This window comes from Metarhizium robertsii, assembly GCF_000187425.2.
Source record: "Metarhizium robertsii ARSEF 23 chromosome Unknown MAA_Scf_2, whole genome shotgun sequence".
Classification (NCBI taxonomy): Eukaryota; Fungi; Ascomycota; class Sordariomycetes; order Hypocreales; family Clavicipitaceae; genus Metarhizium; species Metarhizium robertsii.
The window spans coordinates 4,015,172-4,037,875 of NW_011942160.1; the positions used below are offsets into that span (position 1 = coordinate 4,015,172).

The 22,704-nt window shown below is 46.0% G+C and overlaps 6 protein-coding genes across 6 annotated transcripts; 2 read left to right on the forward strand and 4 right to left on the reverse strand.

Annotated features, from left to right (window-relative positions):
• Positions 1 to 4,055: 4,055 nt before the first annotated feature.
• MAA_05275 (uncharacterized protein) lies at positions 4,056 to 5,190 on the forward strand (the record flags this gene model as incomplete). The annotated part of the gene is made up of 3 exons (XM_007823273.2): positions 4,056 to 4,372; positions 4,453 to 4,760; positions 4,808 to 5,190. The coding sequence occupies 3 exons, from the start codon at positions 4,056 to 4,058 to the stop codon at positions 5,188 to 5,190; spliced, it is 1,008 nt and encodes a 335-aa protein (XP_007821464.2).
• Positions 5,191 to 6,200: 1,010 nt separating this feature from the next.
• On the reverse strand, positions 6,201 to 6,878 carry MAA_05274 (phosphatidylserine decarboxylase; the record flags this gene model as incomplete). Its single annotated transcript, XM_007823272.2, has 1 exon — positions 6,201 to 6,878. One exon carries the CDS (start codon positions 6,876 to 6,878, stop codon positions 6,201 to 6,203), a length of 678 nt encoding a protein of 225 aa, XP_007821463.2.
• Positions 6,879 to 7,361: 483 nt separating this feature from the next.
• MAA_10841 (General substrate transporter) lies at positions 7,362 to 8,674 on the reverse strand (the record flags this gene model as incomplete). Its single annotated transcript, XM_011412760.1, has 2 exons — positions 7,362 to 8,201; positions 8,345 to 8,674. The coding sequence occupies 2 exons, from the start codon at positions 8,672 to 8,674 to the stop codon at positions 7,362 to 7,364; spliced, it is 1,170 nt and encodes a 389-aa protein (XP_011411062.1).
• Positions 8,675 to 14,086: 5,412 nt separating this feature from the next.
• On the reverse strand, positions 14,087 to 14,831 carry MAA_05273 (BTB/POZ domain containing protein; the record flags this gene model as incomplete). Its single annotated transcript, XM_007823271.2, has 3 exons — positions 14,087 to 14,105; positions 14,171 to 14,698; positions 14,752 to 14,831. 3 exons carry the CDS (start codon positions 14,829 to 14,831, stop codon positions 14,087 to 14,089), a joined length of 627 nt encoding a protein of 208 aa, XP_007821462.2.
• Positions 14,832 to 15,862: 1,031 nt separating this feature from the next.
• Positions 15,863 to 16,943, reverse strand: MAA_05272 (uncharacterized protein; the record flags this gene model as incomplete). Its single annotated transcript, XM_007823270.1, has 2 exons — positions 15,863 to 16,253; positions 16,300 to 16,943. 2 exons carry the CDS (start codon positions 16,941 to 16,943, stop codon positions 15,863 to 15,865), a joined length of 1,035 nt encoding a protein of 344 aa, XP_007821461.1.
• An 821-nt stretch (positions 16,944 to 17,764) lies between these two features.
• Positions 17,765 to 20,086, forward strand: MAA_05271 (nicotinamide N-methyltransferase; the record flags this gene model as incomplete). The annotated part of the gene is made up of 1 exon (XM_007823269.1): positions 17,765 to 20,086. The coding sequence occupies one exon, from the start codon at positions 17,765 to 17,767 to the stop codon at positions 20,084 to 20,086; it is 2,322 nt and encodes a 773-aa protein (XP_007821460.1).
• Positions 20,087 to 22,704: the final 2,618 nt, after the last annotated feature.

Below are 22,704 nucleotides of genomic sequence, written 5' to 3' on the forward strand. Positions count from 1 at the left end.
ATATTTATAAGGCTTTTTATTTAGCTTTAAAAACATAGTATCTTTTTCCCTAGTATTTTACCATATAAAGGGGGGCGCAGACTTTTGGTACCTTACTGTAGAAACGGGCGAAATGGAATCAGCTACGTGCAAAACCCCCTTCCTTCCGTTTCTTCGGATTCTTCTAGAAGCCCCTTGTTTCTGTTATCCTTCCTATTTGCCCTCGTCATCGTCTTGCTCGGCATACTCAGGTTCCAGAACTTCGGAAATATATTCCATATGAATATCTACAAAGTCCCAATTGACGCCTGAAACATCTTCGGTCGTGGACTTCGTCCAGTATTGCAGGCCCTGCTATATGTTCCGTGTACGCATATTCCTCGTGTTAGCTTCCCTAAGGTCACTTAGATGCCGCAGCTTGACCCATTTCCCAGTACTCCGTCCCTCTTCCCCTTTCGGGATATCTGCTTGCACTTTCACGTCCAACCTCATGAAATGTGCTGCCTAAACTCGTGCATCTTAGTGACAGTATACCGTTTCGTTGTCCGAGTTCGAATGAGCGTTGCCTTTGGCAGAAACAGTTTCGGATCCCGTTGCGGTAGCAATCGTGCCACTATTGGGTTCTGGGATGGGGATCGTGAAGCCGCCGCCTGTGGGCGATTCAGATCCTTGTGCGAACCGCACTGAGCCCTGATTGATCAGTTGTATGCCTCTGAGCATCCATATCTTTGGCGCTTTGCCGACCAGACTCTTGATATAGTACATGTAACGGCAGAGGGAGAGGCGAGCCTTCAGCTAAGCCTTGGCCTTCCGCGATCCGAGAACTCTTTGGGTGTGTAATTAGATACCAGAGGGCTTCTGGTTTGCGATTTTTTGCTCTTTCCTGTTCTCTCTTCTATGGTTTTTACCGATCTACTTGATATTGCAACCCAGAATCCCCTTCGACCTTGAGGTGATGACTGGTGTCGCGAGAGGAGTTGCCTTCTACAAGAGAGAGACTTCTACAACAGAGAGAAAGTTAAAAGATGCTAGCCATCAACTAGAGGCTTTGAATTCGACAGAACACGAAGAATGATATTGAGGATTGCGCGTAGATGCTTTGAGGATTTCGGGGCTGCCAGTGATGTTTTTAGCACAGAGACACGGTCTACAGATACGAATCTGAAGGCCTTACTTACTGTCAAAGATAAATGGTGACCTTTTTTGTGGGTTTGCTGGGTCTAGGAAAAGACTTCCAAGCTTCAATTTTCTGGGATCAATCCCCGTCCCATAGACAAGGTACGTGTTTTTCTGATGGGTTTTCATGTGAAATATGCTGCTTGGCTTCCGTCAGCAGGAGGTCGAGTTTGAATGTGCCAGATACTGTGCTTGGGCTCAGCTTTGTCCCCCTGTAAAGATTTATTTGGAAGAATAAGCACCGCCCGATGTTAATATTTGCGGGCAAGAGTCGATGCCAGACTAGCTCGCCGCACCTTCCTCTTTTCGGGAAGGAGTCTGGTGGACTGAGTCAGGTTACGAAGGACAATGAGGGGTAGATACATGTATGCATAAGTACTAGGGGTGCGCCGCTCACGTAAACCCGGCACCTGATAGTACATGTAAAAAATCTAGCATAGTAATAGCACGGTATAACGTGTGGCACGGTGCCATACTTTTACACGGTGGAGGTATAGTAACGGCTAGGTGCAGGCAAGGTACCCGCACCGTATAATTTAAGTGCTAAAAAGTGCTAAAAGCCCTTATATACGCTATAAAAAATTATACTTATTATTATATATTATTAGTTTTATAATATTAATTAATAGTATTTTATAAAGTATTTTTATATATAATAGAAAAAGTATTTATAAGAATTTAAATTATAGATTATAAATTATATATTACGTGTAACTATTATAATAATCACGATTTATTAGCCCAGATACTTATAATTTATTATTATATAAAAAGTGCCGGCCCTAAATTTCCGGGCACTTTTGGCATCTCGCGGCATCTCGCGGCACCTCACGGCACTAGCTTTTAGCACCTTTGGCACCTTTGGCACCCCCCGGCACCGTAACAGAGGTGCCGGCACGGTACCCGCACCGCTCCAGGTCCACATAAAGCCCCACTACTGACGCAACGCCAGAGTAGTGGGTTCAATGTTTCTACATGTATGGCAGACATGGACCAGAAGGGACAGGCCTGGGAGGTTCCAGGTATCAAGACCAGCACCTCTATAATGACATTTGCAAGCATCTTGGGTGACTAGATTGTGACTGCCGTAGTAGTTATATTGATGAATTAATAATACAATGCCTAATAATACTAGTGCTTTATTTAAGACGCTGTCTTTTTCTTTACCTTATAAAAAGCATATTTTAATAAGAGAGAGATTGAGAATGTAGCGTCAAGTGCTATTCTTCGTTCAAAGACCGTCATTGATGCCAGTGCCTGTAATTGGCTAAACCTGGCAGGCCAACTGCGGGGTACATGTAGTAAGCCATTTTTTTCGGGTCGGATCAATTGATAATTCGGAAGCGGAGCCCCTCCCCCGCAAGAGTGTTCATTGGAGAATGTCTTCTTGTGACAGGATATTAATCGCTGTTTTTTGCACACAAATACTTAACAAACTCTTTCGGTCATGTGGACTGTGGACATTCCTAACAGAATAATGTTCGCCAATTGCTCGGGGCACGGTCGGCTTTTGCTCGGGGTACGGTTCTGCCCACTGTACTTGCTGCTAGCCTCACATGTACATTTCCTATATAATGTCATGGCAGCTAACATGAACACCAAAAAGCTCTATAATAGGAGTCATTGGATTTTTCAGTGGGGTTGTAAGTGCACGCATCAAGTAAAAACACTAAGAATCGTGTTTTTGAGCGATTAAGAGCCTGCCTGCTCTGGTGTTATCGGGAAACTTGTGTATTTATTCAATTCCTTCTTCATTTAATTGAGAGCTATCGCGACCATGCATTTGTACTGGTAATGTACATACGGTTGGGTGCGGCAGCCGCCCGCTAGCCTAGAGGAAGCAAGTACCAGATATGTAGTGGAACCGTGCCCCAACATTGAGCAATTCATCAACATTGAATGAACTCAGTGTCAACAATCGGCGTCTTCAACGCGCCCGAAAAGGAATTCCGACATGGAGCGCGCCACAATACCACATGAGGCCGGCAGCTCTCATACACAGTGTGTTTTTATTTCTTATTTTTTTTTTTCGCTCGCGTGATCAAGCCCCAAGACTCAAAAGTGCCAGCCCGACTACTCAACACCTAAACTGACCATGTTCTAACACCTGCAGCTTGTCTCCGCTGTAGTCTCCGGCGTAGACGGTTGGTTTGCAACATCATCATCTTGCGCCTTATCCCCATCAATTCCCATGACCGGAAGGTCAGTTGCGCTGGACGGGGAGCGTTCTTGAACTGCGTCCTGCTTAGTCTTGACGTTCGAGTCATCATTGCCCCAGGCTCCGAGAAATGCGAAAACGTCAGGTCCAAGATTTCTCACAACGAGGTTGGCCGCCCTCACTTCTCTTCCGTATTCGTATGCTCGGACGAATGGTGATCCAAAATCATGCCCGATGATGGCCGTTGCTAGCCCATGATGAGCTTACGCCACATGTCGCTGACCGGCGATGTCGAAGGTTTGGCGCCATCTGGGAGTCAAACGCCCTCATCCAGGGGTGGGAGAGTGATCATTCGAGGCCCTGAGCCTCGTGGTGCAATACAAATACCGCCTCTTGGCTCATTCTCAAAGCTTGTCTTGGAGACTTCGGGTTCCTTGATCCACATATTGAACAGCCATGTCCGTGTCGAAAGATATAGATGCCACAGTTGAGCCGTTTCCAGTTCGCCGGTTGAAAGTGTTGTGCTATACACCGAACGGGCAGAACTATGACAGCAATAGCGAGCTGGCTCAGTTCCTTAACAAACATTGCCTGAAGGATTGGATTGCTAAGCCAGTTGAACCTACTGACAGTGAGAAGAACTCACCAGACGAGTTTGGTCCACTCGAGGCAAGTAGTCGAAAACCACCCGTTGCTGGGGAGCATTCAGCATGGCTACCAAGACTCCTTTACGGCTAACATAATGCTTTTCTTCGTTCAGGTCGACTTGCATTACCGCCAACCACCTCCCACGTCTTCCTCCGGACCTCCGACCGGTTCCGCCGGCCCTATTGTCAGCTTGAAGACCATCTTCCATGACTCTCTGACCTCGAGCATTACCATGTTCTTCAACGGGAGAGATGAAGCACATCAAATGGTCATGTGGCCCGTTGGTGATAACATTCCGGAAAAGACAAGGCAGCACCTTACGTGGGTCAAAATTGTGAAATCGTTGGCGGTGCAATCCCACACTACCATCGATCTTGCCGTTGCTCCGAAATGCGTCGCTCCGGCTGAGATGTAAGAATTCTCCTGCTCCCTATACAACATCCCCCGTGCCGCCATGAGTCTTGTTGTTGCTCATCATCAAATTTTATTAGTTGCCGTCATGCGACGTCGCTGCTCTGTTCTGCTGCAGTCGGTGCGGAAATAGCCCTCCTGATCCTACAACTGCCTATGAAATGGAGAAATGGAGCATCCATGATGGCGGAATATCGCCGACTCCGTGAGAAGTGGCTGAAGGCCGAAGGGGATGTGTTGCCGAACGGTTGCGAACAGCCACGCGTGGCACTCTCCTCGGAAAAGGAGATTGCAAAGGCATGGGCTACCGTCGAACCCTGCCTAGACAGCTTTCGGTCCATCATTATGGATATGACGGAGTGTATCAACATCCTGTCCGAAGGTCGAAGTGAGACTGCCAACAACTTGCATGTATAGTGTCAAGCCACTAACCAGAGTACAACGCAGCCATCTCTCCTCAATTACTCTACGAGACCATCATCCATGTGCGCAATGCGACCATACTCTTCTCAGTGTATGAAGAGAACATGGGTACCATCAACAAGGCTATGATCAAGATGGAGACGCAAAAGAGGCGAAAGACGCGTTTGCGAATCAACGTTGCGCTTGTTGTGATATTTGTGGCGGTTACAGCTGGTTGGTTCACAGGAGGGCTTTCCACTTTGGTGTTTGCCGCAACTGGAGGAGCTGCCGCGGGAGGAAGTGCTGCCAACGAGGTCTCATACTGCCTCGACATCTCTAAACACAAGGAACTTATTCGCCAATGTAAGAAAATCCACCGGGGCCGTCCAAGCTCGTCTAACATGTCGCTCTACTAGTTGACTCTAGCATCAGCAAGCTAGGCAAGGCCTTGGGGGAGGCCAACTATGCGCTGACGGCGATCTACTGTTCTCAAGTGCTGAGAATGCCACTTGACTCGGAGCATATCACTGCACATGACCGAAATGTCATTCTGCGCTGTCTAGGACTTGATGTCGACCGCTTCCAGTGCCGAGAGTACAGCGGGGGGGTTGTGAAGAGCAGGATCAAAAGGCTCTGTCATGCTTACAAGGGATTCAAAGACAAAAGTCAACAGGTAAAAGATGCTGCTAATGTAAGAGCTCGCCGGATTCATACAGGTAAACTCATTAGCACTCAGCAATTGATGCGCGCGGAATGAATACGTGTGGCAAAGGCTCAGTAAGGACTTGGAGTGATAACTCAATTCATCTATTCTGGTAGACTTTGGTATTAAAACTTCTTGCTTTTCCTCAAGGCCCTGATGAGCCAAGAAGCTCTGCCTATATAAAGAGTCGGTGAGAGCCTTATGCCGTAGGTCTCGTCGTCGTAGCCCTCATCTACCATTTGTGTGACGATATATATATGTAGCACTGTCCATGGGGTTGCATAAGCGGTTGAATGTTCCGGTCAGCAACAAGCTTCAAATTGGAAACTTGTCGTGATGGTGGCAGGCCACTAGAGCAAGTGGCATGCCGGCTAGAAGTCATTTATACTCGCTGTTATGTTGAAGGATATTTTTAACAGCTAAAATAAAAGAGATAAGGTAAAATAATAATAGTAATAGCTTTTAATAGAGATAATTATTAATTTATATAAGGCTAAACAGCAATACAGGTAATATTTTTTGAAGCAGGAGGGCGATAGCAGTTCCGGAATGTGACAAGGGCTCAATTTAGCTAATAACAGTCTTTGGTATCGAAGGCCCTTGGTTTTCCTCAAGGCCTCGTTGACCAAAGACCTCTTTAAATACAAGAAGTCGGTGACGGACTTTGCCCTAGGTCCCGTGATCGTAGCCCTTGTGTAACATGCCATTTCCGTGTGACATGTGTTATGATACGTCCGTTGCTGAGTCTCCGGCGGGTTTTTGTCTCTTCGATAAGAGCTGCCCAAAACTATCCGGCGTCATTTGGCCCAAACCATTGGCTGCGGAGATGGACTGGCTTTCCAGTCGCTGTGACAATCCAGAATTCTCTGAACCACCGAGATCACTTCGAATACCGCAGAGTAGGTCATGCGGCAATTGATCTACAGCAGATTGAACCAGGTCCAGAAAGCCGGGCATGTACACCCGATAGACATTCTTGGTAAACGTGTCTGTTGCCCACGTATCTCGGCCGTCGAGCTCGGTAAAGTTAAACTTGCGAATCGTGTGCCGATGGATTGTGGTTTTGGATACACTGACGGCCGGATACCACCCATAAATCCTGACCGATTCATTATCGTGAGAGACTGAAAAGACAAGGATCTCGCCATCGAGTTCTTTTTCGCGCCCCACTGCCTTGAAAAGCTCCACGACGGCTGTTACCGCAATTGCCATGTTATGGGCATTCTGTCGGTCGGCGACGTCAAGTCCTTCTCGCCCACACTTGGCCTCGCTAGCGAAGAAGGGGAAATACATTCGGTATGTAGCCGCAAAGTATGACCGGGAGAAGACATCGCCAATGAATGGTTCCAGCCTTTGTAATTGCTCCTCTGCAAAAGCCTCGCGTCTGAACCCGAGAGACATGGAATGTAGGTCGACGGTTCTGTCTGGCCGCACCAGCAATATGAGCGTGGCCACGCCCCGGCACGGGAAGAAAACCTCAATGTGACAAGGGCTCAACTAGAGGGCTTGGAGCAAAAGCTTCAATTTAATCATGACCTCGAAGGGTGTCAAAGGTCCTTGACTTTTTAAGAGGAAGGAAGGGATCCATCACCACTATATATACTTGATAAGAAAAGAACACCTGTGATCAGGGCTCTTGGCCGGTCATGTGTTCAGTCTGTGTAACCTCTAGGGCCTTTGTCGGTGAGGCCCCTTTGTTGGCCTCTGAATGAGCGACTTGATCTTGACAGAATACGTTATTCACATGTCCAAAAACAATAAACTGTACTTATTTAAGTAGCACTAGTTAGTGTTGAACATCTAGTTGGACTTCTTTGCAGTCTAGCCCTTATTCTCTCCTAAATCTACCATACAAATTGTCCAAAGAGAAATAAAAGTTCCTCATTAAGATTCACAGCTTTTAGCAGGCTGCAGTTTTTTGTAGTAAGCTCTGCATAATTTTTCGCCATAGAAGAAATGCTCACGAGAAGCTGGGTCAGAGTCGGGAATACCTGAAACTCTGGCCTTTTTCTCAAACATGACAACACAGTCCGAGCCGCCAAATTGAAAGTGAGAAATCTCCTCTCCCTTTTTGATCTTGACGCCAGGCTTCAGACCCTCCCTCATAACAACAGAAGAGATTGTAGCCATACCAATAGACAAGACGGCAACTCTGCCTAGGTTGTCATTTTTGATGATTACCAATCCTCGCGTTTGAAGAAACTGATAGCCTGGAGTGTCTGGCATATCAAGCGTGTTGATGCCGGAGGGGTTCCTTTGTCCCTCAGCAATCAGGCGAGAGGGCTCCAAATAATTGTGGCCAACCTGCTCGTCTGTCTTGACCAGCACCTCGAGGTAGGCTGTGCCCTGAATGACATCGACGACTTCCACTGTCCCCAACACTGGGCCATGCTGACGATGGTAGTCAAACACATTCAAGTAGGCGTGAGTCCAGATTCCGCCTTTAAAGAGATCTCCATAGGTGGATGGGGGGCTTTTAGAATCTGGGTCAGGAGGAACCGGATCGCTGCCATATTTTCCCAGAAGATCTGCCACTTTCCATGGTACATTCTTTAGAACCACCTCGTCTTTCACCACCCTCCAATCTTCCTCCTTGAGAACAACCTCGGAGTCCTCGTTGATGCCATATGCGCCAGTGAAAGTGGAATCAGCAGGGAACACGACGATCTTATCGTCGTCAGGCCCATCGATTTTACGAAGCTCGTTAAGTTTTCGGTAAAAGAACTTGTTGAAAGTCGTCCAGTTTTGGCGTCGTTCTCGGACTCAAAAACACGGAAAAGAGGAGAATTTCGAAATGTTGTTATAGAAGCCTGGTTGATAGATCCTTTTTTGTCCATTCTCTGTCCGACCTCCTTGGAGAAGTTTACTACCCATTCAGAGAGAGGTTTCATTCGCTGATTGATGCTAAGCGGGTGGATTTTGGTCTGACGGCCGCCTAATGGCTTCTGGGAAAGGACAAAATAAAAAACACAAAGAATGTAATGGATGTCCCGGCCTTGGGTCGATTCGGTAGGGACCCAGCCTTTGACCAACCAGTCGGCAAAGTCGAGGAATCCTTTGGCTGAGATGATGCCGTACTTATCTAGCTCGGGGATGTCCCATTTGCGAGCGTTTTTGACGGCCTGCTCAAGGTCATTTTCCTCCCAAAGCAGCTCGTCACGGAGCTCCTTGACAATAGCGCTATACTCTGGATGCATGATTATTGAGGGCTTTGTATTTAGATAGGAGATGAGAAATGAGACATTCATGAGAAAGTATTCGGAAACGTTGAGGCACGAATAGGTTAGATGTTGGCGTGCTACTTATATATCTCCCTCCCAAGTGTGTGGTATGGTAGCGAAGAAACGCTTGAAGTTATAACTAATATACGAGCTCTGGTGAAAAAATAATTTTGAATAATATCACAGGACAAAGCCTAAAAGGTGGCTCCCTAGTTGCGGCTGGCTGTAGAGCCACAGCCACTTACTCTGTCCTGACGTATAGAGCCCAGTTGCCCGGAACGTTATATGCCTCAAGTGTGAGGAAGGGAAGTTTTTACAACAGATAGTCTCTCGTAACTAAGTGTATCTCCTGCTCCTTAAAGTTACGTAATCTTGTTAAAAACTAGATACGAAAAGCCTAGATAATACCTGCATTACTAGGAGGTCACTTGATGCTACAGCCTTCAAGAGCAGACGGTCGGTTTCTCAGACTCAACTGCGGTCAAATACAAAGAGACTATAGAGAGTTTTTCCTTCAAAGCTAAGGCTCTACCCTTCTTTCCAGAGCCGAATATAAAGTATAAGTCTGGATCTTTTAGTTATCGAATAAATATGTATTTCAGTATAAATAATATACTCTAGATATATCTTGGTATACTATGTATATAATATAGCGTAGTAATATTTTTTTAAGCTTTATAAAAATCTAGAAAAGAAAGCCTATCTGTAAATTAAGGTTAAGAAAACTTAAAAGGTCCACATTTTCCATAACTAAGTTCCAGGATGTTCTTCTTAGCTCTCCCCTAAGTCTAGTTACTTTTAGATTATGTAAATAAGATACACCTTAGCAGAAATTCTAATAGATACAAAAGCAAAACTTGAACTTTTTAATATATAAGTTCAAAGACAAATTCAAGACGCAGATAGGCTCAAATTTTAAAAGTTTAGCCACGTAGCTGCCTAATATATGAGTAGCGATCTGATCTTTTGACGTCCGATTAGCAAGATTGCTGCGATAACAAGTCAGTCTCCATCACTGTTATGGCAATTTTTGGCGCAAAGAGGCTCTCCCGAAAGGCGGATTTCTTACCGAAGAAATGGATAATGCAGAGGACACCGATAGTGAGCTGTCTGTGAGCGATGAGCGTGACTCTGAGCCTGAACCCGAGCCTAAGTCTGGCCGTGAGAGTGCCGGGCTACGAGGAGAGTAATCATGGCTACAAAAAACTTCATGTCTCTGATGGAAATACTCGGCGTATTTGTTTCGTGGTGATGAGACGGGGTTGCTAGGTCCTTTTCTGTGGCCACGAAAACAGGCACGCTATATAATACAACTTTGGGGCGACCTTTTATACTTAAGTAATACTGTTCGGGGCAGTGCGGATTTTCTAACCCGAGTAGTCAATCTACAGATTGTCCGTAATAGGTCCAGTTGGTAGATATCCACGCATCTGTTTCGATCAATGTGTTCAATTTGTGGCCCTTGGCACGGCTATGTGTGAAAAGAAGGAGAGAGAAGAATATTGATGACATTTGTTGACTTGTATAAAACTGGCCTATGTATCAGGCAAAGCGCTGGCAGCTAACTAGATGTTAGATACACCAGGGATATCGTGATTCAAGCTGAGTAATGTAATAGATTAGGGCGTGGCGCAATGTAACCATGATAACAGGTTCGCTGCGCTTGTCGCATCACACGGTTTATTGACATAGAAGGGCGGCCTGCCACTTATTTAGTCCGTACCATGTATTGAAAGGCAGAAGGTGACGTAATGGCTTACTGGCAGGGCGATCTTGCCTGTCGTTGGCTCGTTCGGTCTACTAGAGTTGGCTAGTACCCTGTTTCTGACATACAGATCTTCGACAGCAACATGGATTCGCATGTAGATATGGCAAAGTTTAAACCGAAATCTCTGTTTAGAGTTCAGCGTGAATTCCTGCCGCCTAAGCAAGTACGTTATGAACACATGCACTGTTACACTACCGCGGAAGGATACTTATATGTGGGCCATGGCGGGACTAGATACTTTTAATGTTATGACCAGTGCTGTATAAGGATAAAATTAGGCTCTACATGGTAGGGATATGGTGTCTGGTGCTGAAGTGCCTACATGCAAAATAATTTCTGTCATTTCAAGTTCTGCGTATCACCTCCTGAGACGGCTACGTCTACCGGGATTCTAGCCATTCCAGGAATGTGACATCCAATATGACGCATCACAGGAGGTTACAGCACAGGAAGTTCTTGTGTCTTTGAGGAGTACGTTCTCAATTAGCCACTAGTTCTATCACCATCTGCCAGACCAAAGGGGTCAGATCTTCGTGCAATACAGCTAGGTATATACGCCATGCCTTCCGGACTCCTCGTCACATTCCATCCTCGGCGAACTCTATCTCCGCAGATGGAGGGGACAACCTTATCAGAACAAATACAAAGTTATGCAGTGTAACAAATCTAAACACAACTATCCGAAACCGCATGTCATCTCTAATTGCAGTCTTGGCAGCCGAATTCCTAGGTGTTTGTAATAAAACTAAAATGCCAGGTTTAGTTATAGTATTTACTTAAAGTATTTAATAGCAACGCCGCATTTAAAACTTCAAGCCACTTGTGTTGTATCCCCATCTTTAAGGAAAGACTTGATTCGTTGAACACCAAGCCGTGGTAACTTAGCCGAGCACACTGTTATTAATGTTGGTCAGTCCACATGAGTGGCGGTTATCCGCTCAAAGTAAAATAAGTGAGTGCCTACCTTGTCACGTTATGAGACTTATGTTAACTGAGCTTCTTGATAAAATTATTATTCTTGTTAGTGCCACAAATAAAGTTTGCAGCCCTTTGCTGAATACCAAAAAACCTTCTTTCGTCCGAATTCAACTTCCACCTAAGTTTAGTTATAATAGCCAACGCTATAACAACTAGTCATTACACTAAACTCTGCTACTTCCGTCTACAGAGGCATTATCCGACAGCATTAATTTCCCTAAAAACGGGTCGTTATGAATTTATTTTCATACATGCGGAAAACTCAAAGCACAAAATGGAACGACCGGCAAGCCATACCCCAAAGATGGTCGCTGTATATACTGATCTGGGGATAAGTATTTGACGAGCCCCTGCGGGCCTAGCCAGCAAAAGCGGTCACATACTTTTCGCCCCCTCACGTAGAGTAAACTGTAATTATGACGACACGGGCAAAGTTTGTATTAATATTATAAACGCAAATCACGTATACAATATAACATGGGGTTGTATAGCTGGAACGCTAGCATTACTGGCTTTAGTCTACGTCCTCGTCTAATAGAAATGACCTGGCTTAGAGTTGGCGGTAAAAGCTTTACATATTCCTACTATTTGTATGCAACCTAGTATGTTTCCACGAAATATAAATCTGGCCCCTGGTCCTTGTATACCTACCACGCACTCTGTCATTTTTAGTATCAATCTCCTACTTGAGAACTTCTATTTGAGATATTCTGCTACTGAAGATCCCAAGGCCGCAGCCACACATCATGCAATACTTTAGCATTTTTGCCCTTCTTGCAATCTCTTCCACGTTTACAGAGGCTCAAAAAGTCATTGTATGTTAAGTAAATTATATTGGATATTTGGTAGAAAGGCTAACATAAATAACTAGGGCAATCGCCATCCAGACCCATATTGTCAGACTCCGATCTATGATCCTTTTCGTGATACTCAATGCGTTGATACTCATGTTTCAAAGTATGAACTTATTCTTTCGAGTCACAATATTTCGATCGGCGATCTTGCTAACCTGCATAATAATAGATGCGTTGCTATATACGAAGGAGGCAAATGTGTGCTCTTTAGGTATGCTGCTGTAGAGAATTTATTGACCACGTTCAAAGCTGAGCTATAAATTGATAGAAATCGAGACTGCACCGGTTCTAGCTATCCGATTACAGCAAAGAAGGGAATTCATCCTTTGAACGAGTGGCGTTATCCTGGTTCGATTCGATGCTTTGTGAACTAGGCCAACAATATCCAAAAGAGTACTGTTGTGCTTGCTCCCGTCGAAATTCAAGTTTAAGTCGATTTAAAATAACGTATATCTGGCGGGCAAATCATCCACGTGGCGGCGAGGTTCGGTATAAGGTGAGCTGGGGAAGGCCGTTGACAATCGACGCAGCCGCGAGGCCAAAAATATCCAGAGTTATCTACAGTCCCTCAAAATACTTAGTTGTCCAGTCGAATTCGGTTCGAGCTAATAGGATGCTCATCGGCTGTCGAGATCAAGTCGCTCATTCACAAAGGAGCAATCACCATCCTACTGTTGGAAGTGGGAGTATTTAAAGTACTTAGTTTGCATATAATTTCACTCTTTTGTGTGGAAAGTCAATAGACTGTCATTTGTCTAAAACCGTCCAAACAATCATGCTGTGAGATGTCTCATTCAATGTTGGCTTCTTGGATCATCTCCAGAGCTTGTTACTGCGGAAGATGAAAGCCAAGGCTTGGCAACTTAACGGGTGTTCAAAGTATTTTAGATAAAATATCGCATATCAGGCCTACCCTGATTGTACCTTATGTGGGCATTGCAACAGCTGCGTAAACTATCAAGGGTTTTTTTGTGTAAAAAGAACTGCAACGGAACTGTGCAGCTCTGAGAGGGGTTCTTGCTTCTTAGAGGATTCCTATTTAATATAATTAGTGCCTTTGCCATTATACTGGATCTTGTGACCCTCAATTGTCTGACATGAAATCTAAAAAGTTGGCTAACCACGAAAATAAATTCAGGTAGTCGAGGGGTGGAGGCAAAAAGTATTTGGGTTCTTTAAGCTAAATAATACCACGAAACATGTTAAACGTTACAGCTAAACACATGGAGTCTTGAGATGGAAGCAGTACCTTGGTTCTATAAGATCGAGATACAACTAAGGTACGATATTTATAGAAGGCGCTAGCTGGACCGTGATATTGTATTATATTCATAAAATAAACTAAAGAACATATTATATTATTATTACTAACAAGATAGAATTCTGATATAATAGTGCCACCGTATTTCTAATAACCAAATCGCAGTATTTTCTTCCCGGGATACATCCGATGCCGATGTCAACTGTTACGCTATTCTACGATTACAAAGGTCGGGTTAGCAAAGCGCGGTAACACACTAGAAACTATTTAAGGGTAAATTTGATAGGACAACTTATTTATTGTCATCAGGGTCTACTATACAAGATATAGATTGAAAAAGTATTAAGCATAAAAGAACGCATAAAACGAATCCTAGAAGGAATAGTATAGAGACCAGACAGTTTTCATAAGGGAAATCACGTATTTCTCCCCAAACATCTCTAGCCTCCGCAGGTTTTGGTTGTGCTGGATCCATGCGTCTTGATACCAAGGGGTTTATGTGGCAAGTACTCGAATCCCGTGCATGTTCATGATACTCGCAACGCCCTGCTGTATGAGCCAATTTCTTTAGGCAAGGCCTAATGTCTAGCATTGCAGCCGCGAGATCGAACAGAAATTCCTTGGGCAGGTCGTCTTCACTGGCCCATGTTGTCAGCCAATTGCCCTGGCCGTGATACGTATACATGTCGACCAAAAGGCGCCGAGCCTTGGACGATTCCAAGGTCCTGTCATATATGTAACGGATGACTGGTCCAACAGGATACCAGTATTTGCCATCAGATGCTAAAGATCGTGACTTGATCAGCATTGCATCTAGGACTGCGTCTTTAAATTTCGCATCCTGCATCATGTCTCCCAGCACGTATGCTTTTGCGAGCTGTAGATACTCGGTATTTCCTGCATGCCCTGGGCTGTCGTTTTGAGCCAGGAGCGTTTGACTATACAGCCAGTGGAGGTATAAATCGAACAGTTCTGGGTCTTCCTCGCCTAAGTTCACGGACCCGTTGATTGATGGCTCCCAGCGACCATTCATTGCGCTTTTAAAAAACTCGGAAGATGAGCATATCAAGTGCTCGTGAACGGTAAACGTCGTTGGGGGGTCGGATCCTACTATAACCTCGATTGTTCGGCCACGCAGCCTGCGGTACTGTTAGACTGACACAGCATTTTGGACCTCTGAATAACGACTCACTCAAGAGGCTTGTGCTTGCAGTACGTTGTTGGACTGTGTATATCCCTTGCAGCAGCCACATCGTTGTAGATCGCCGCCATGGCTGCAAGGTAGGAGTTGGGAAATGGAGGTTGCAAGACGAGACAAGGCTGACGAAATTGCTGTTGGCTACCGCTTGTGGAGTAAAGTATTCGATCACCCCGAGGCGTAGATTGACTTCAGAAAGGTCGAATACTTACGACCGCCCAATGTAGGCTGGGAAAAAATATTGGGCAGCAAAGCCAGGAGTGTGTGATGTGGTAGGTGTTTTAACTGCCAATTTAATTTGGTAGATCTGCTTTTTCTTATACTGCAAATCAGCACGTGACAATGCTCAACAAGGCCTCGTTAGGCCATAAACCTTATTTTTGAGTTGCATTTGACTTTATCCTGTCACGTAATTAGACTTAGGAACTAATCGTAGTGCGTTCACGAACCATTCCTGAGATGATGTAAGAATTCGACGGTGCCGATTAGGATGTAAAAATAGATGTCAACGAATACGTAATCTAGCATTTGGGGTCATTAAGTGCGTAACTAGCAAAGACTCGTCATGTAGGAAGTCTGGCTAGACTAGCTAGCTCAAAACCTTGAATGAGGGCACCCGGGCCTTTTCTATTGAACCGTGGCCTTGTCGATGCCTTCCGATTGTAGCTATAAAAAGACCTCGATTCCCTCGATAGATAGATTCAACCAAGGACCAAGTCCATATTCAATGTGACCTATAGCTTTGAAGTGTCATAATAAATACCTGGGTAAAGGTAGTTTTTTCTTATTTTAATTAGGTTCTCTAATTAGTATTATCATTTATTGCTATTCCCCTATTCCTATAAACTAACAACGCGTGAATCTATTACCGATTGCGTGGACTAAATAGGCATGTGAAAGCTCAAGCTTCAGACAAGGATTCACAAAATAGCTTTCGTCCTGCCAAAATTGAGCACTTGAGTATGGTAGTGGGTGGACTGTAAATCGACAGAGTTCAGTTTAAATAGCAATTCGAGTTTCACCGTAGATTTGAAGCAGCCGTAGCTAAACACAGAGACCTCGCCTCAGCTGGTAGTCACTAGCAAAGCCAGTCGTGTCAAGATAGCTACGACGGATGAAACGCCTTGTAGACCTGCAATGCCCCTTCAACGCTCTGCACCATGCCAAAGAAGATGGTCAAGAACAGGACAACAATAGCGACCCAGAAGGTATACCATTGGACACCATTCCGTCGATCCCACCACCACTGAGATATTGTTGCAGGCCGAGACTGGTCGAAAGCCTGCTTCAAGATAATCAGGCGGTCGTGCCAGAAGTGGAATTTCTCAATTTGTCGATTGTCGAGCCGCATCGGGTCACATTTTAGAAGTGCCATGTCGATCCGATATGATTCGGGGTGTCTCCTTAACCACTTCCGAGTTTGTTCATCGTGTCGAGGAAAGAGAAGCGACAATGTCCGCAGTGTCTCTTCCCGGAGACCATCTGGATACAAGCAACTGTTCCGGTCAGCAGGAGGTTTTAAAATCTTGTCGTTGGACGCACCTAGTCTGCCGCCTCAGGAATGCAGTATGGTGGAATATCGCAACAACCTTGTCCTCTTCATCAATCATCCGCAGGTGGTCTGCCAAGTTATCCGTGGGCTTTATCCTAATTCCCGCAATGCGCTCTAGGTTCACCGCTGTGAACATTTGTTCTAGCTTGATACCATCATTTCCAAGTACCTGCGGCTCGCTAAAATGATGGTTGAGATGTTCTTTAAGTATTCCAGATACCCATCTTAGCTGCACCTGCCCGGAAATTACAGGTTTGTCAACAGCAATGTTGACCATGAGATGTAATCGGGCTGCAAGATCGATCGTGCGGTCTAATATGTCGTCTTCGTTGTGTCGATGGGGCGTATTAAGCCTTGATCTGAGGCCTTTTTTAATTTCGTCTCGAGGAGTGAGGTCTTCGAATCGGCGCACTATATCATAAATGTCTTGATGGGTTCTTGCCAGGACATGCCGACCTTGATCGATCAAGGCATCGTGGCATTGCTTGGTGTAGAACCTAAAGTAAGACTCCCAGTCTAAATCGTTATATCGGAGTTTTGTGTATCTGTTTGCGGGCCAAAAGCTCTCGATAATCTCGCTTCTGGTAGCATAGTCAATCGGGATTTTATTGAGAGGGCTGTTGAGCGTAGCCATGGTGTTGTGGAATGGGAGAGACGACGAAGCTGTACACGAGCGCAATCAGGCAATATATGCTTGGTAATGTTCTCGAGATACTGCATATGTATAATAGACGACGCTTTCTGTACCGAATCGTTGTTTCTTGATGTTTGTAATGGCGTACTAGGTACCGTGGAGCCTCGTGCGGCGGCTTCAAATGTTGGGAAATCACATTCGCAAGGTTGGATCTCGGGCACTCTGCTTCTCCAGGCCACGCCTTTCTTTGCTATATGCGAAGTAGTACGGAGTAGAGCTGAATCTGGGCGGATGCCTTGCATTGCTGACCTGCAGTTTCGGTGGAAGAAGCGTCCATGACTGGACCGGGGATTGTGGGAGTGTCTTTGCTTGCAAGCAATTATTCGTCACCATCACAACCCTGTTCTTGGCCTTAGGTATTTGTGATACCCATGGCTGCGCCTCAATCGTCTGCAGGTGGTCAGACGAGGCTTACATTGATATGGATAGGCTTTCCCCCCTTTCGACTTCATTTCATACCTGCTCCCAATTCTCCACCATGTCTCCCCCTTTCTCAGGTCCTCAGTGATATTTCGTTTCGTCACACCGATGCCATGACTAGCCAATTCTTGGAAACTTTGATTGCCAGGGGCAGCCCACGTCAACCTCCATCCTGTATCGGAAGGTACATTGGCACAATAAATTTCGCAAATCATTGCTGGGCGGCTAGAGGTTCCGTTCGAGACCAATTTGACACTGAGTTGAAGCCACAGATATTAAGCCACCTGGACGGTTGGTTTGGATCTGTGTCAAGTCAGGATTGGGTCACGTTAACAGTATATATGATTGGAAGAACAGAGAAGACGGCATCCCCTACGGTTCTATTTATATCTGAGAACGATCACTACCGGAAGGAGGCTCGCAAAGTCGTCAAGGAGAGTGGCATACTCAAGCAGCACTCCGGATTCAAGACTGCCCACACATCGAGAGATCCCGGATGGGGGGGACCGCTAGAACAGTTGGGGTTATGCCAGGAAACAAAGGGGAGCATCGAAAATCCGACGGGCGGCCCAGAAACGCCAGTTTTCTACGAGTATTCAAAACGCTTGCATCCGACCATGACCATCTACATCCGCCATGGCTCGTCCACACGCGTCGCAACTGCGAATGCCATACGATTACATGGCCATTTGTTTTACCTTGCACCTAGCCACGTCTTCTTCGACAGGCTCAATAACTCGCAGACTTCCCAAGTGGACGATGATTTTGAGATCGATAGCGAAAGCGAAAGCGAATATGACGATGCGGCGGAAGCTTCTATTACAAGCATGGGCAGTCAAAGCACAGAAGCTTTGTCTGATCAAGATGACTTATCCGACGATGAACTGCATTCCAAAACGACCCTCGATTCGCCCCAATTAACCAACATCATGGCCTCCTCCCCAGGGCCTAGGCGATTGAGTAACTCATCATTTGCCAAAGAGCAGATCGCGCACCCTCCACGAGAAATTACAACGCCGCCATGGGCGTCTCTTAGACAGCTAGGCGTTCTATTCGACTGGTGTGTAGACCAGGACTGGGCCCTTGTAAAAGTCATTGAGGGCACAGATCCAAATATTTCTGCATTCCTCTCATCACTCGTATTCAATCCTCTTGATCTTTCTGCAGCTCGAATTGCAGTTCTCCCAAAGGATGGCGCTACAGTTATCACACACACAGCCTCCGGCGGCCAAATGACTGGCTCCATACTTGGTATGCCGTCGTACGCTCGTCTACCACGAGGCAAATCGTTTCAAGAGGTATTTTCAGTCCACCTCGATGGACCTCTTGCGGACGGAGACTGTGGATCGGCTATTTTCGAAGCTTATACTGGTGAACTCTTTGGTCATATAGTAGCAGGTTGTCGAAGCACCGGGTTTGCCTACGTAATGGCTGCTCACCACGTATTTCCCAAGCTTGCGAAATCTGCTCTACAAATCAAGAACATGGAAAGACGCCATGTATGCTGTCCGATAGAACTTGACCAAGATGCAGCGCTGGAGTGGAAGGGTAACTACCAGGACATGTTGCTTCCATCGGAACCCCAGAGCGAACACAATACCATGGTAACGCCCCTTACTTTTGGCAATAAGACGGCCGTTCCTGGGACTCTGGTTCCACGCCGCGTTGACCGACAAGACGTTCAGCAGCCAGCTGGTCATGCTGAAAGGGATGGTAGCTCCTTTGGGTCAAGCCGAATTTTTTTCGAAGGAAGTGATACGCCCGAGCCCGAGTATATCTTTTCTGATTCCCTGGCGACGGTTTTCCCGGATGACGTGGCGAACCAGCATGGTGATGCTGGAAAGAGTCTCATCTATGCGTCGCCGTACTTGCCCAAGCCGCTGCATATCGAACTCGCAAGTCCCGTTAGTGACGCGGATCGTAGGCTATTCAGTCACCATCTCTGGAATTCGAGTCTGCTGCTCGCTGAGCTGATTGAAAAGGACAGCCTGGGCGTGCCAGATCTCGAACAGGCTGACTCTGCCACTGCCAAGATGATGCTTGGCGGCGGTATGAATTTCGACATCCGGGGCAAGTCTGTTTTAGAACTGGGAGCTGGCACCGCGCTGCCCAGCATAATGGCGGGATTACTAGGCGCCAGTCGCGTCGTGGCGACCGACCATCCAGCCGCTGCCGTCATAAAGACACTGCAAGATAACATTGCCCGCAACATCCAGCCTGAATTCTCCCCATCCGGAAGTCAAACGACGCCGAAATCATCCGTGATAGTGCAAGGCCATGCGTGGGAAGACTTGCAGGCCTCGGATCCTTTCTGCGGAGCGAATCGCCACTCCTTTGACCGCATCTTTGCCGCCGACTGTCTCTGGATGCCCTGGCAGCACGATAACCTCCGCAGATCTATTGATCACTTCCTGAAACAGGATGATGATGCACGCTGCTGGGTGATTGGTGGATTCCACACAGGTCGTCTGAAGATGAGGGGCTTTTTCGCAAGCGAAGCCCTTGGACAAGTTGGCCTCAAGGTAGAGAGGATCTGGGAGAGGGACTGTGATGGACAGGAACGGGAATGGTCCTGGGATAGGGAAGAGGATATAACAGTACGGAAGCGATGGCTTGTTATATCCGAGTTGAGGAGAAGAGAAAGGCATGTCGCGAGTAGTTAGACGGCGAAGCATGTATATGTAGACAGAGAAGACCAAATCAACGAGCAAAAGAATTTAATAAGCGAGGCGTTATTTTCTATTAATAGTTGTGTACTAGCCGATTACGGCAGATGCCGCATAAACTGGTCAACTGGTGGCACTTGCACAGGAATAATCATCAGGTAAATGTAACCAGACCGACATGTATTCACGAGAAAGCCAATCAGGGGACGCCGCTTAACGCACGGTCGAAGCTGCAGGTAGCAGAATTCAACTACAACTCTGTTAGACAATGCGAGTGTGCGATTTAGACGCTTTATCGCCGCAGAAAGGCTGCGATGCGATGCTGTTTGTTCGAGACTTTAAACTCGTCGGCCCGAAATCGCCACATTGCGCCATCTCCTTTTTGCACCAAAATATGGGCGTGGCTACGCCACATACTTTTGTGTGTTCATACCCTATACCCGTCAGCAGCTAAGTGGACTAGCCACTTGTACATCTTATGATAGTCATTAATTAGGAAGCTAATTTGAGCGCATCGCTTATAGAGTTGTACAATATATTCAAGTCCTATTAACCATTCTTATTAATTCTAATACCCAGTGCCATACAGTAGGTTTCCAAGGAAGAGATGCACGGAGCTCTGGCAAGTTCAGGAGAGGAGAACAGAGTTCGGATGCGCAAGAAAGAGCCAGGCTCTCTTCAAGGATTCCGCCCGAGATTCATTCATCTGAATCAGCTTCTTCAGCAGGCAGCCTCAACGACAAGTCGAGTTCTAAAAGTATTACCACAGAACAGCCCGCAGTCTACAGATAACCATGAGTGATTTCCTATCTCAAATACATTTACCAAAATGGTACAAATAACCTAAAGAGCCAGGCAGTGCCGAGGATGTTAAAGAGAAGTCGTTTAGTATTATTCTAAATGCTGTCTATCCTACCTATTAACTCGGATTACCCTAATCTCGCAGTCTCGCCGGAGGAGCTGCTCTTCTATTTCTATATAATATAACTTACTTTTAAAGCTATAAACTTACTTTTAACCCTTAATATTAGCTTATATTTATATAAACTTTAATATTTAAAAATACTAAAAATACTTAACTTGCCCTTTAAGTTGCATCCTTTTATAACCCCCATATTTATATACAGCGGCCGCTTGTATAAAATGGCACCACTAGCGAATGCACTCCTTAACGCATCGTCTACAGCGAATAAACTCGCCGCATATTACGGGTAACTAATCGGAAAGTGAATAAAGATGCCCAGCCTAATCATAAACAAACACCTGCAGTACATAATAATGCCTAGCGCAGGAACTTCCTAAGGCACAGACTCCTTAGAGGTCCATCCTGAGAGAAATATTCCCACCGGCACGCCCAGCACACTAAGGAGCCTGGGCCGGAGGGAAGTTTCCTGCGAGTTAAAAGTGCCGAGTTTGCGGGCCCTGGCCTCGCTCGTGAGGTGGTACCAGGCGCAATACCATATTGTGCCAGGATGCACGAGACAAGGGCGCAGACGAAGACAGCACTGGTAAGACCTGGGCTTATGCGGTAGATTTTAGGATAGACTAGGGGGAAGACTTTAAAGAAGGAATAGTAAATGCCATAAACAAGGGACATCTACACGCTGTTAGCGGATAATGCCCCCATAGGGCTGGGTAGGTTACATGCGTAAACGTTGATAAAGGCAACTGCAGGATCTTTAACGGATATCTTAAACGGCTGAACGAGCGCGAGTTCACGGTCTGGGCCACACTCTGGTGCTTCTTCCACAGGGCTCCCGTGGGAACAAATGCTAAACAGCCGGTCTTTTGTCGAAGTTATTTGGCCTTGTAATACAGGAGCGTTAGCGCCGCCGATTTGGGGAGGAAGACGACAAGCACGGTAAACACAAAACCTAAGAGCCGTACAATTTCCCACAGAGACCGGCGCTAACTAAAGAATTGTTATCTAAAGTCCGCTAAAATTAGCCTAGTATTAGGTAGACATGCCCTTTAGCTTCTACGGCAAAAGCAGAAAGAATCGGAGCCAGGGTCGGTCCCGTATACATGGCACTAAGCCACGTAGCTAGAGGATACGGCAAATACATAATAGAAAACTGCTCGCGTTAGCCTGGTTTATTATAAAGAATGCCTAAAATTATACCACGTCGCTAAGTGTGGCTGCCCCAGTAGCCAAGTAAGGGCTGCTAAAGAAACCCTGCAGAAACCGCAGGACAACCAGCCCGGTAAACGAGTCGCAAAGAGCCGCGCCGACAGAGAGCACAACGAAGATGAGGAATGTGACAATGTATACTGGGTTATGGCTAATAAAGGTAATCCTATCCAGGGACGAGAACAAGAGCGGCCCAAGACCATCTTCTCCTTAGTAGCATGCTGGTGCAACGTTGAGAGGATAAAGACGTATAGCCTAAAATATAGGGGGCAAGACTGAGAGAGGTAACCCCTTCTGAGACATGAAGGCGTCTCAGTATTTGTCTTGAATTAATACATTAGCTTTGTGGTCCTGGCTTCTGGGTGATGCACCACCTTACTCTTCGCTCAGCAGGAATATTGACGACCTGCAGTGCACGGTAAACGTGTATACACTTACAAGTCAGTAGTTAGTCCTCTTACCGGCCCAGATTAGCGGCTCACCA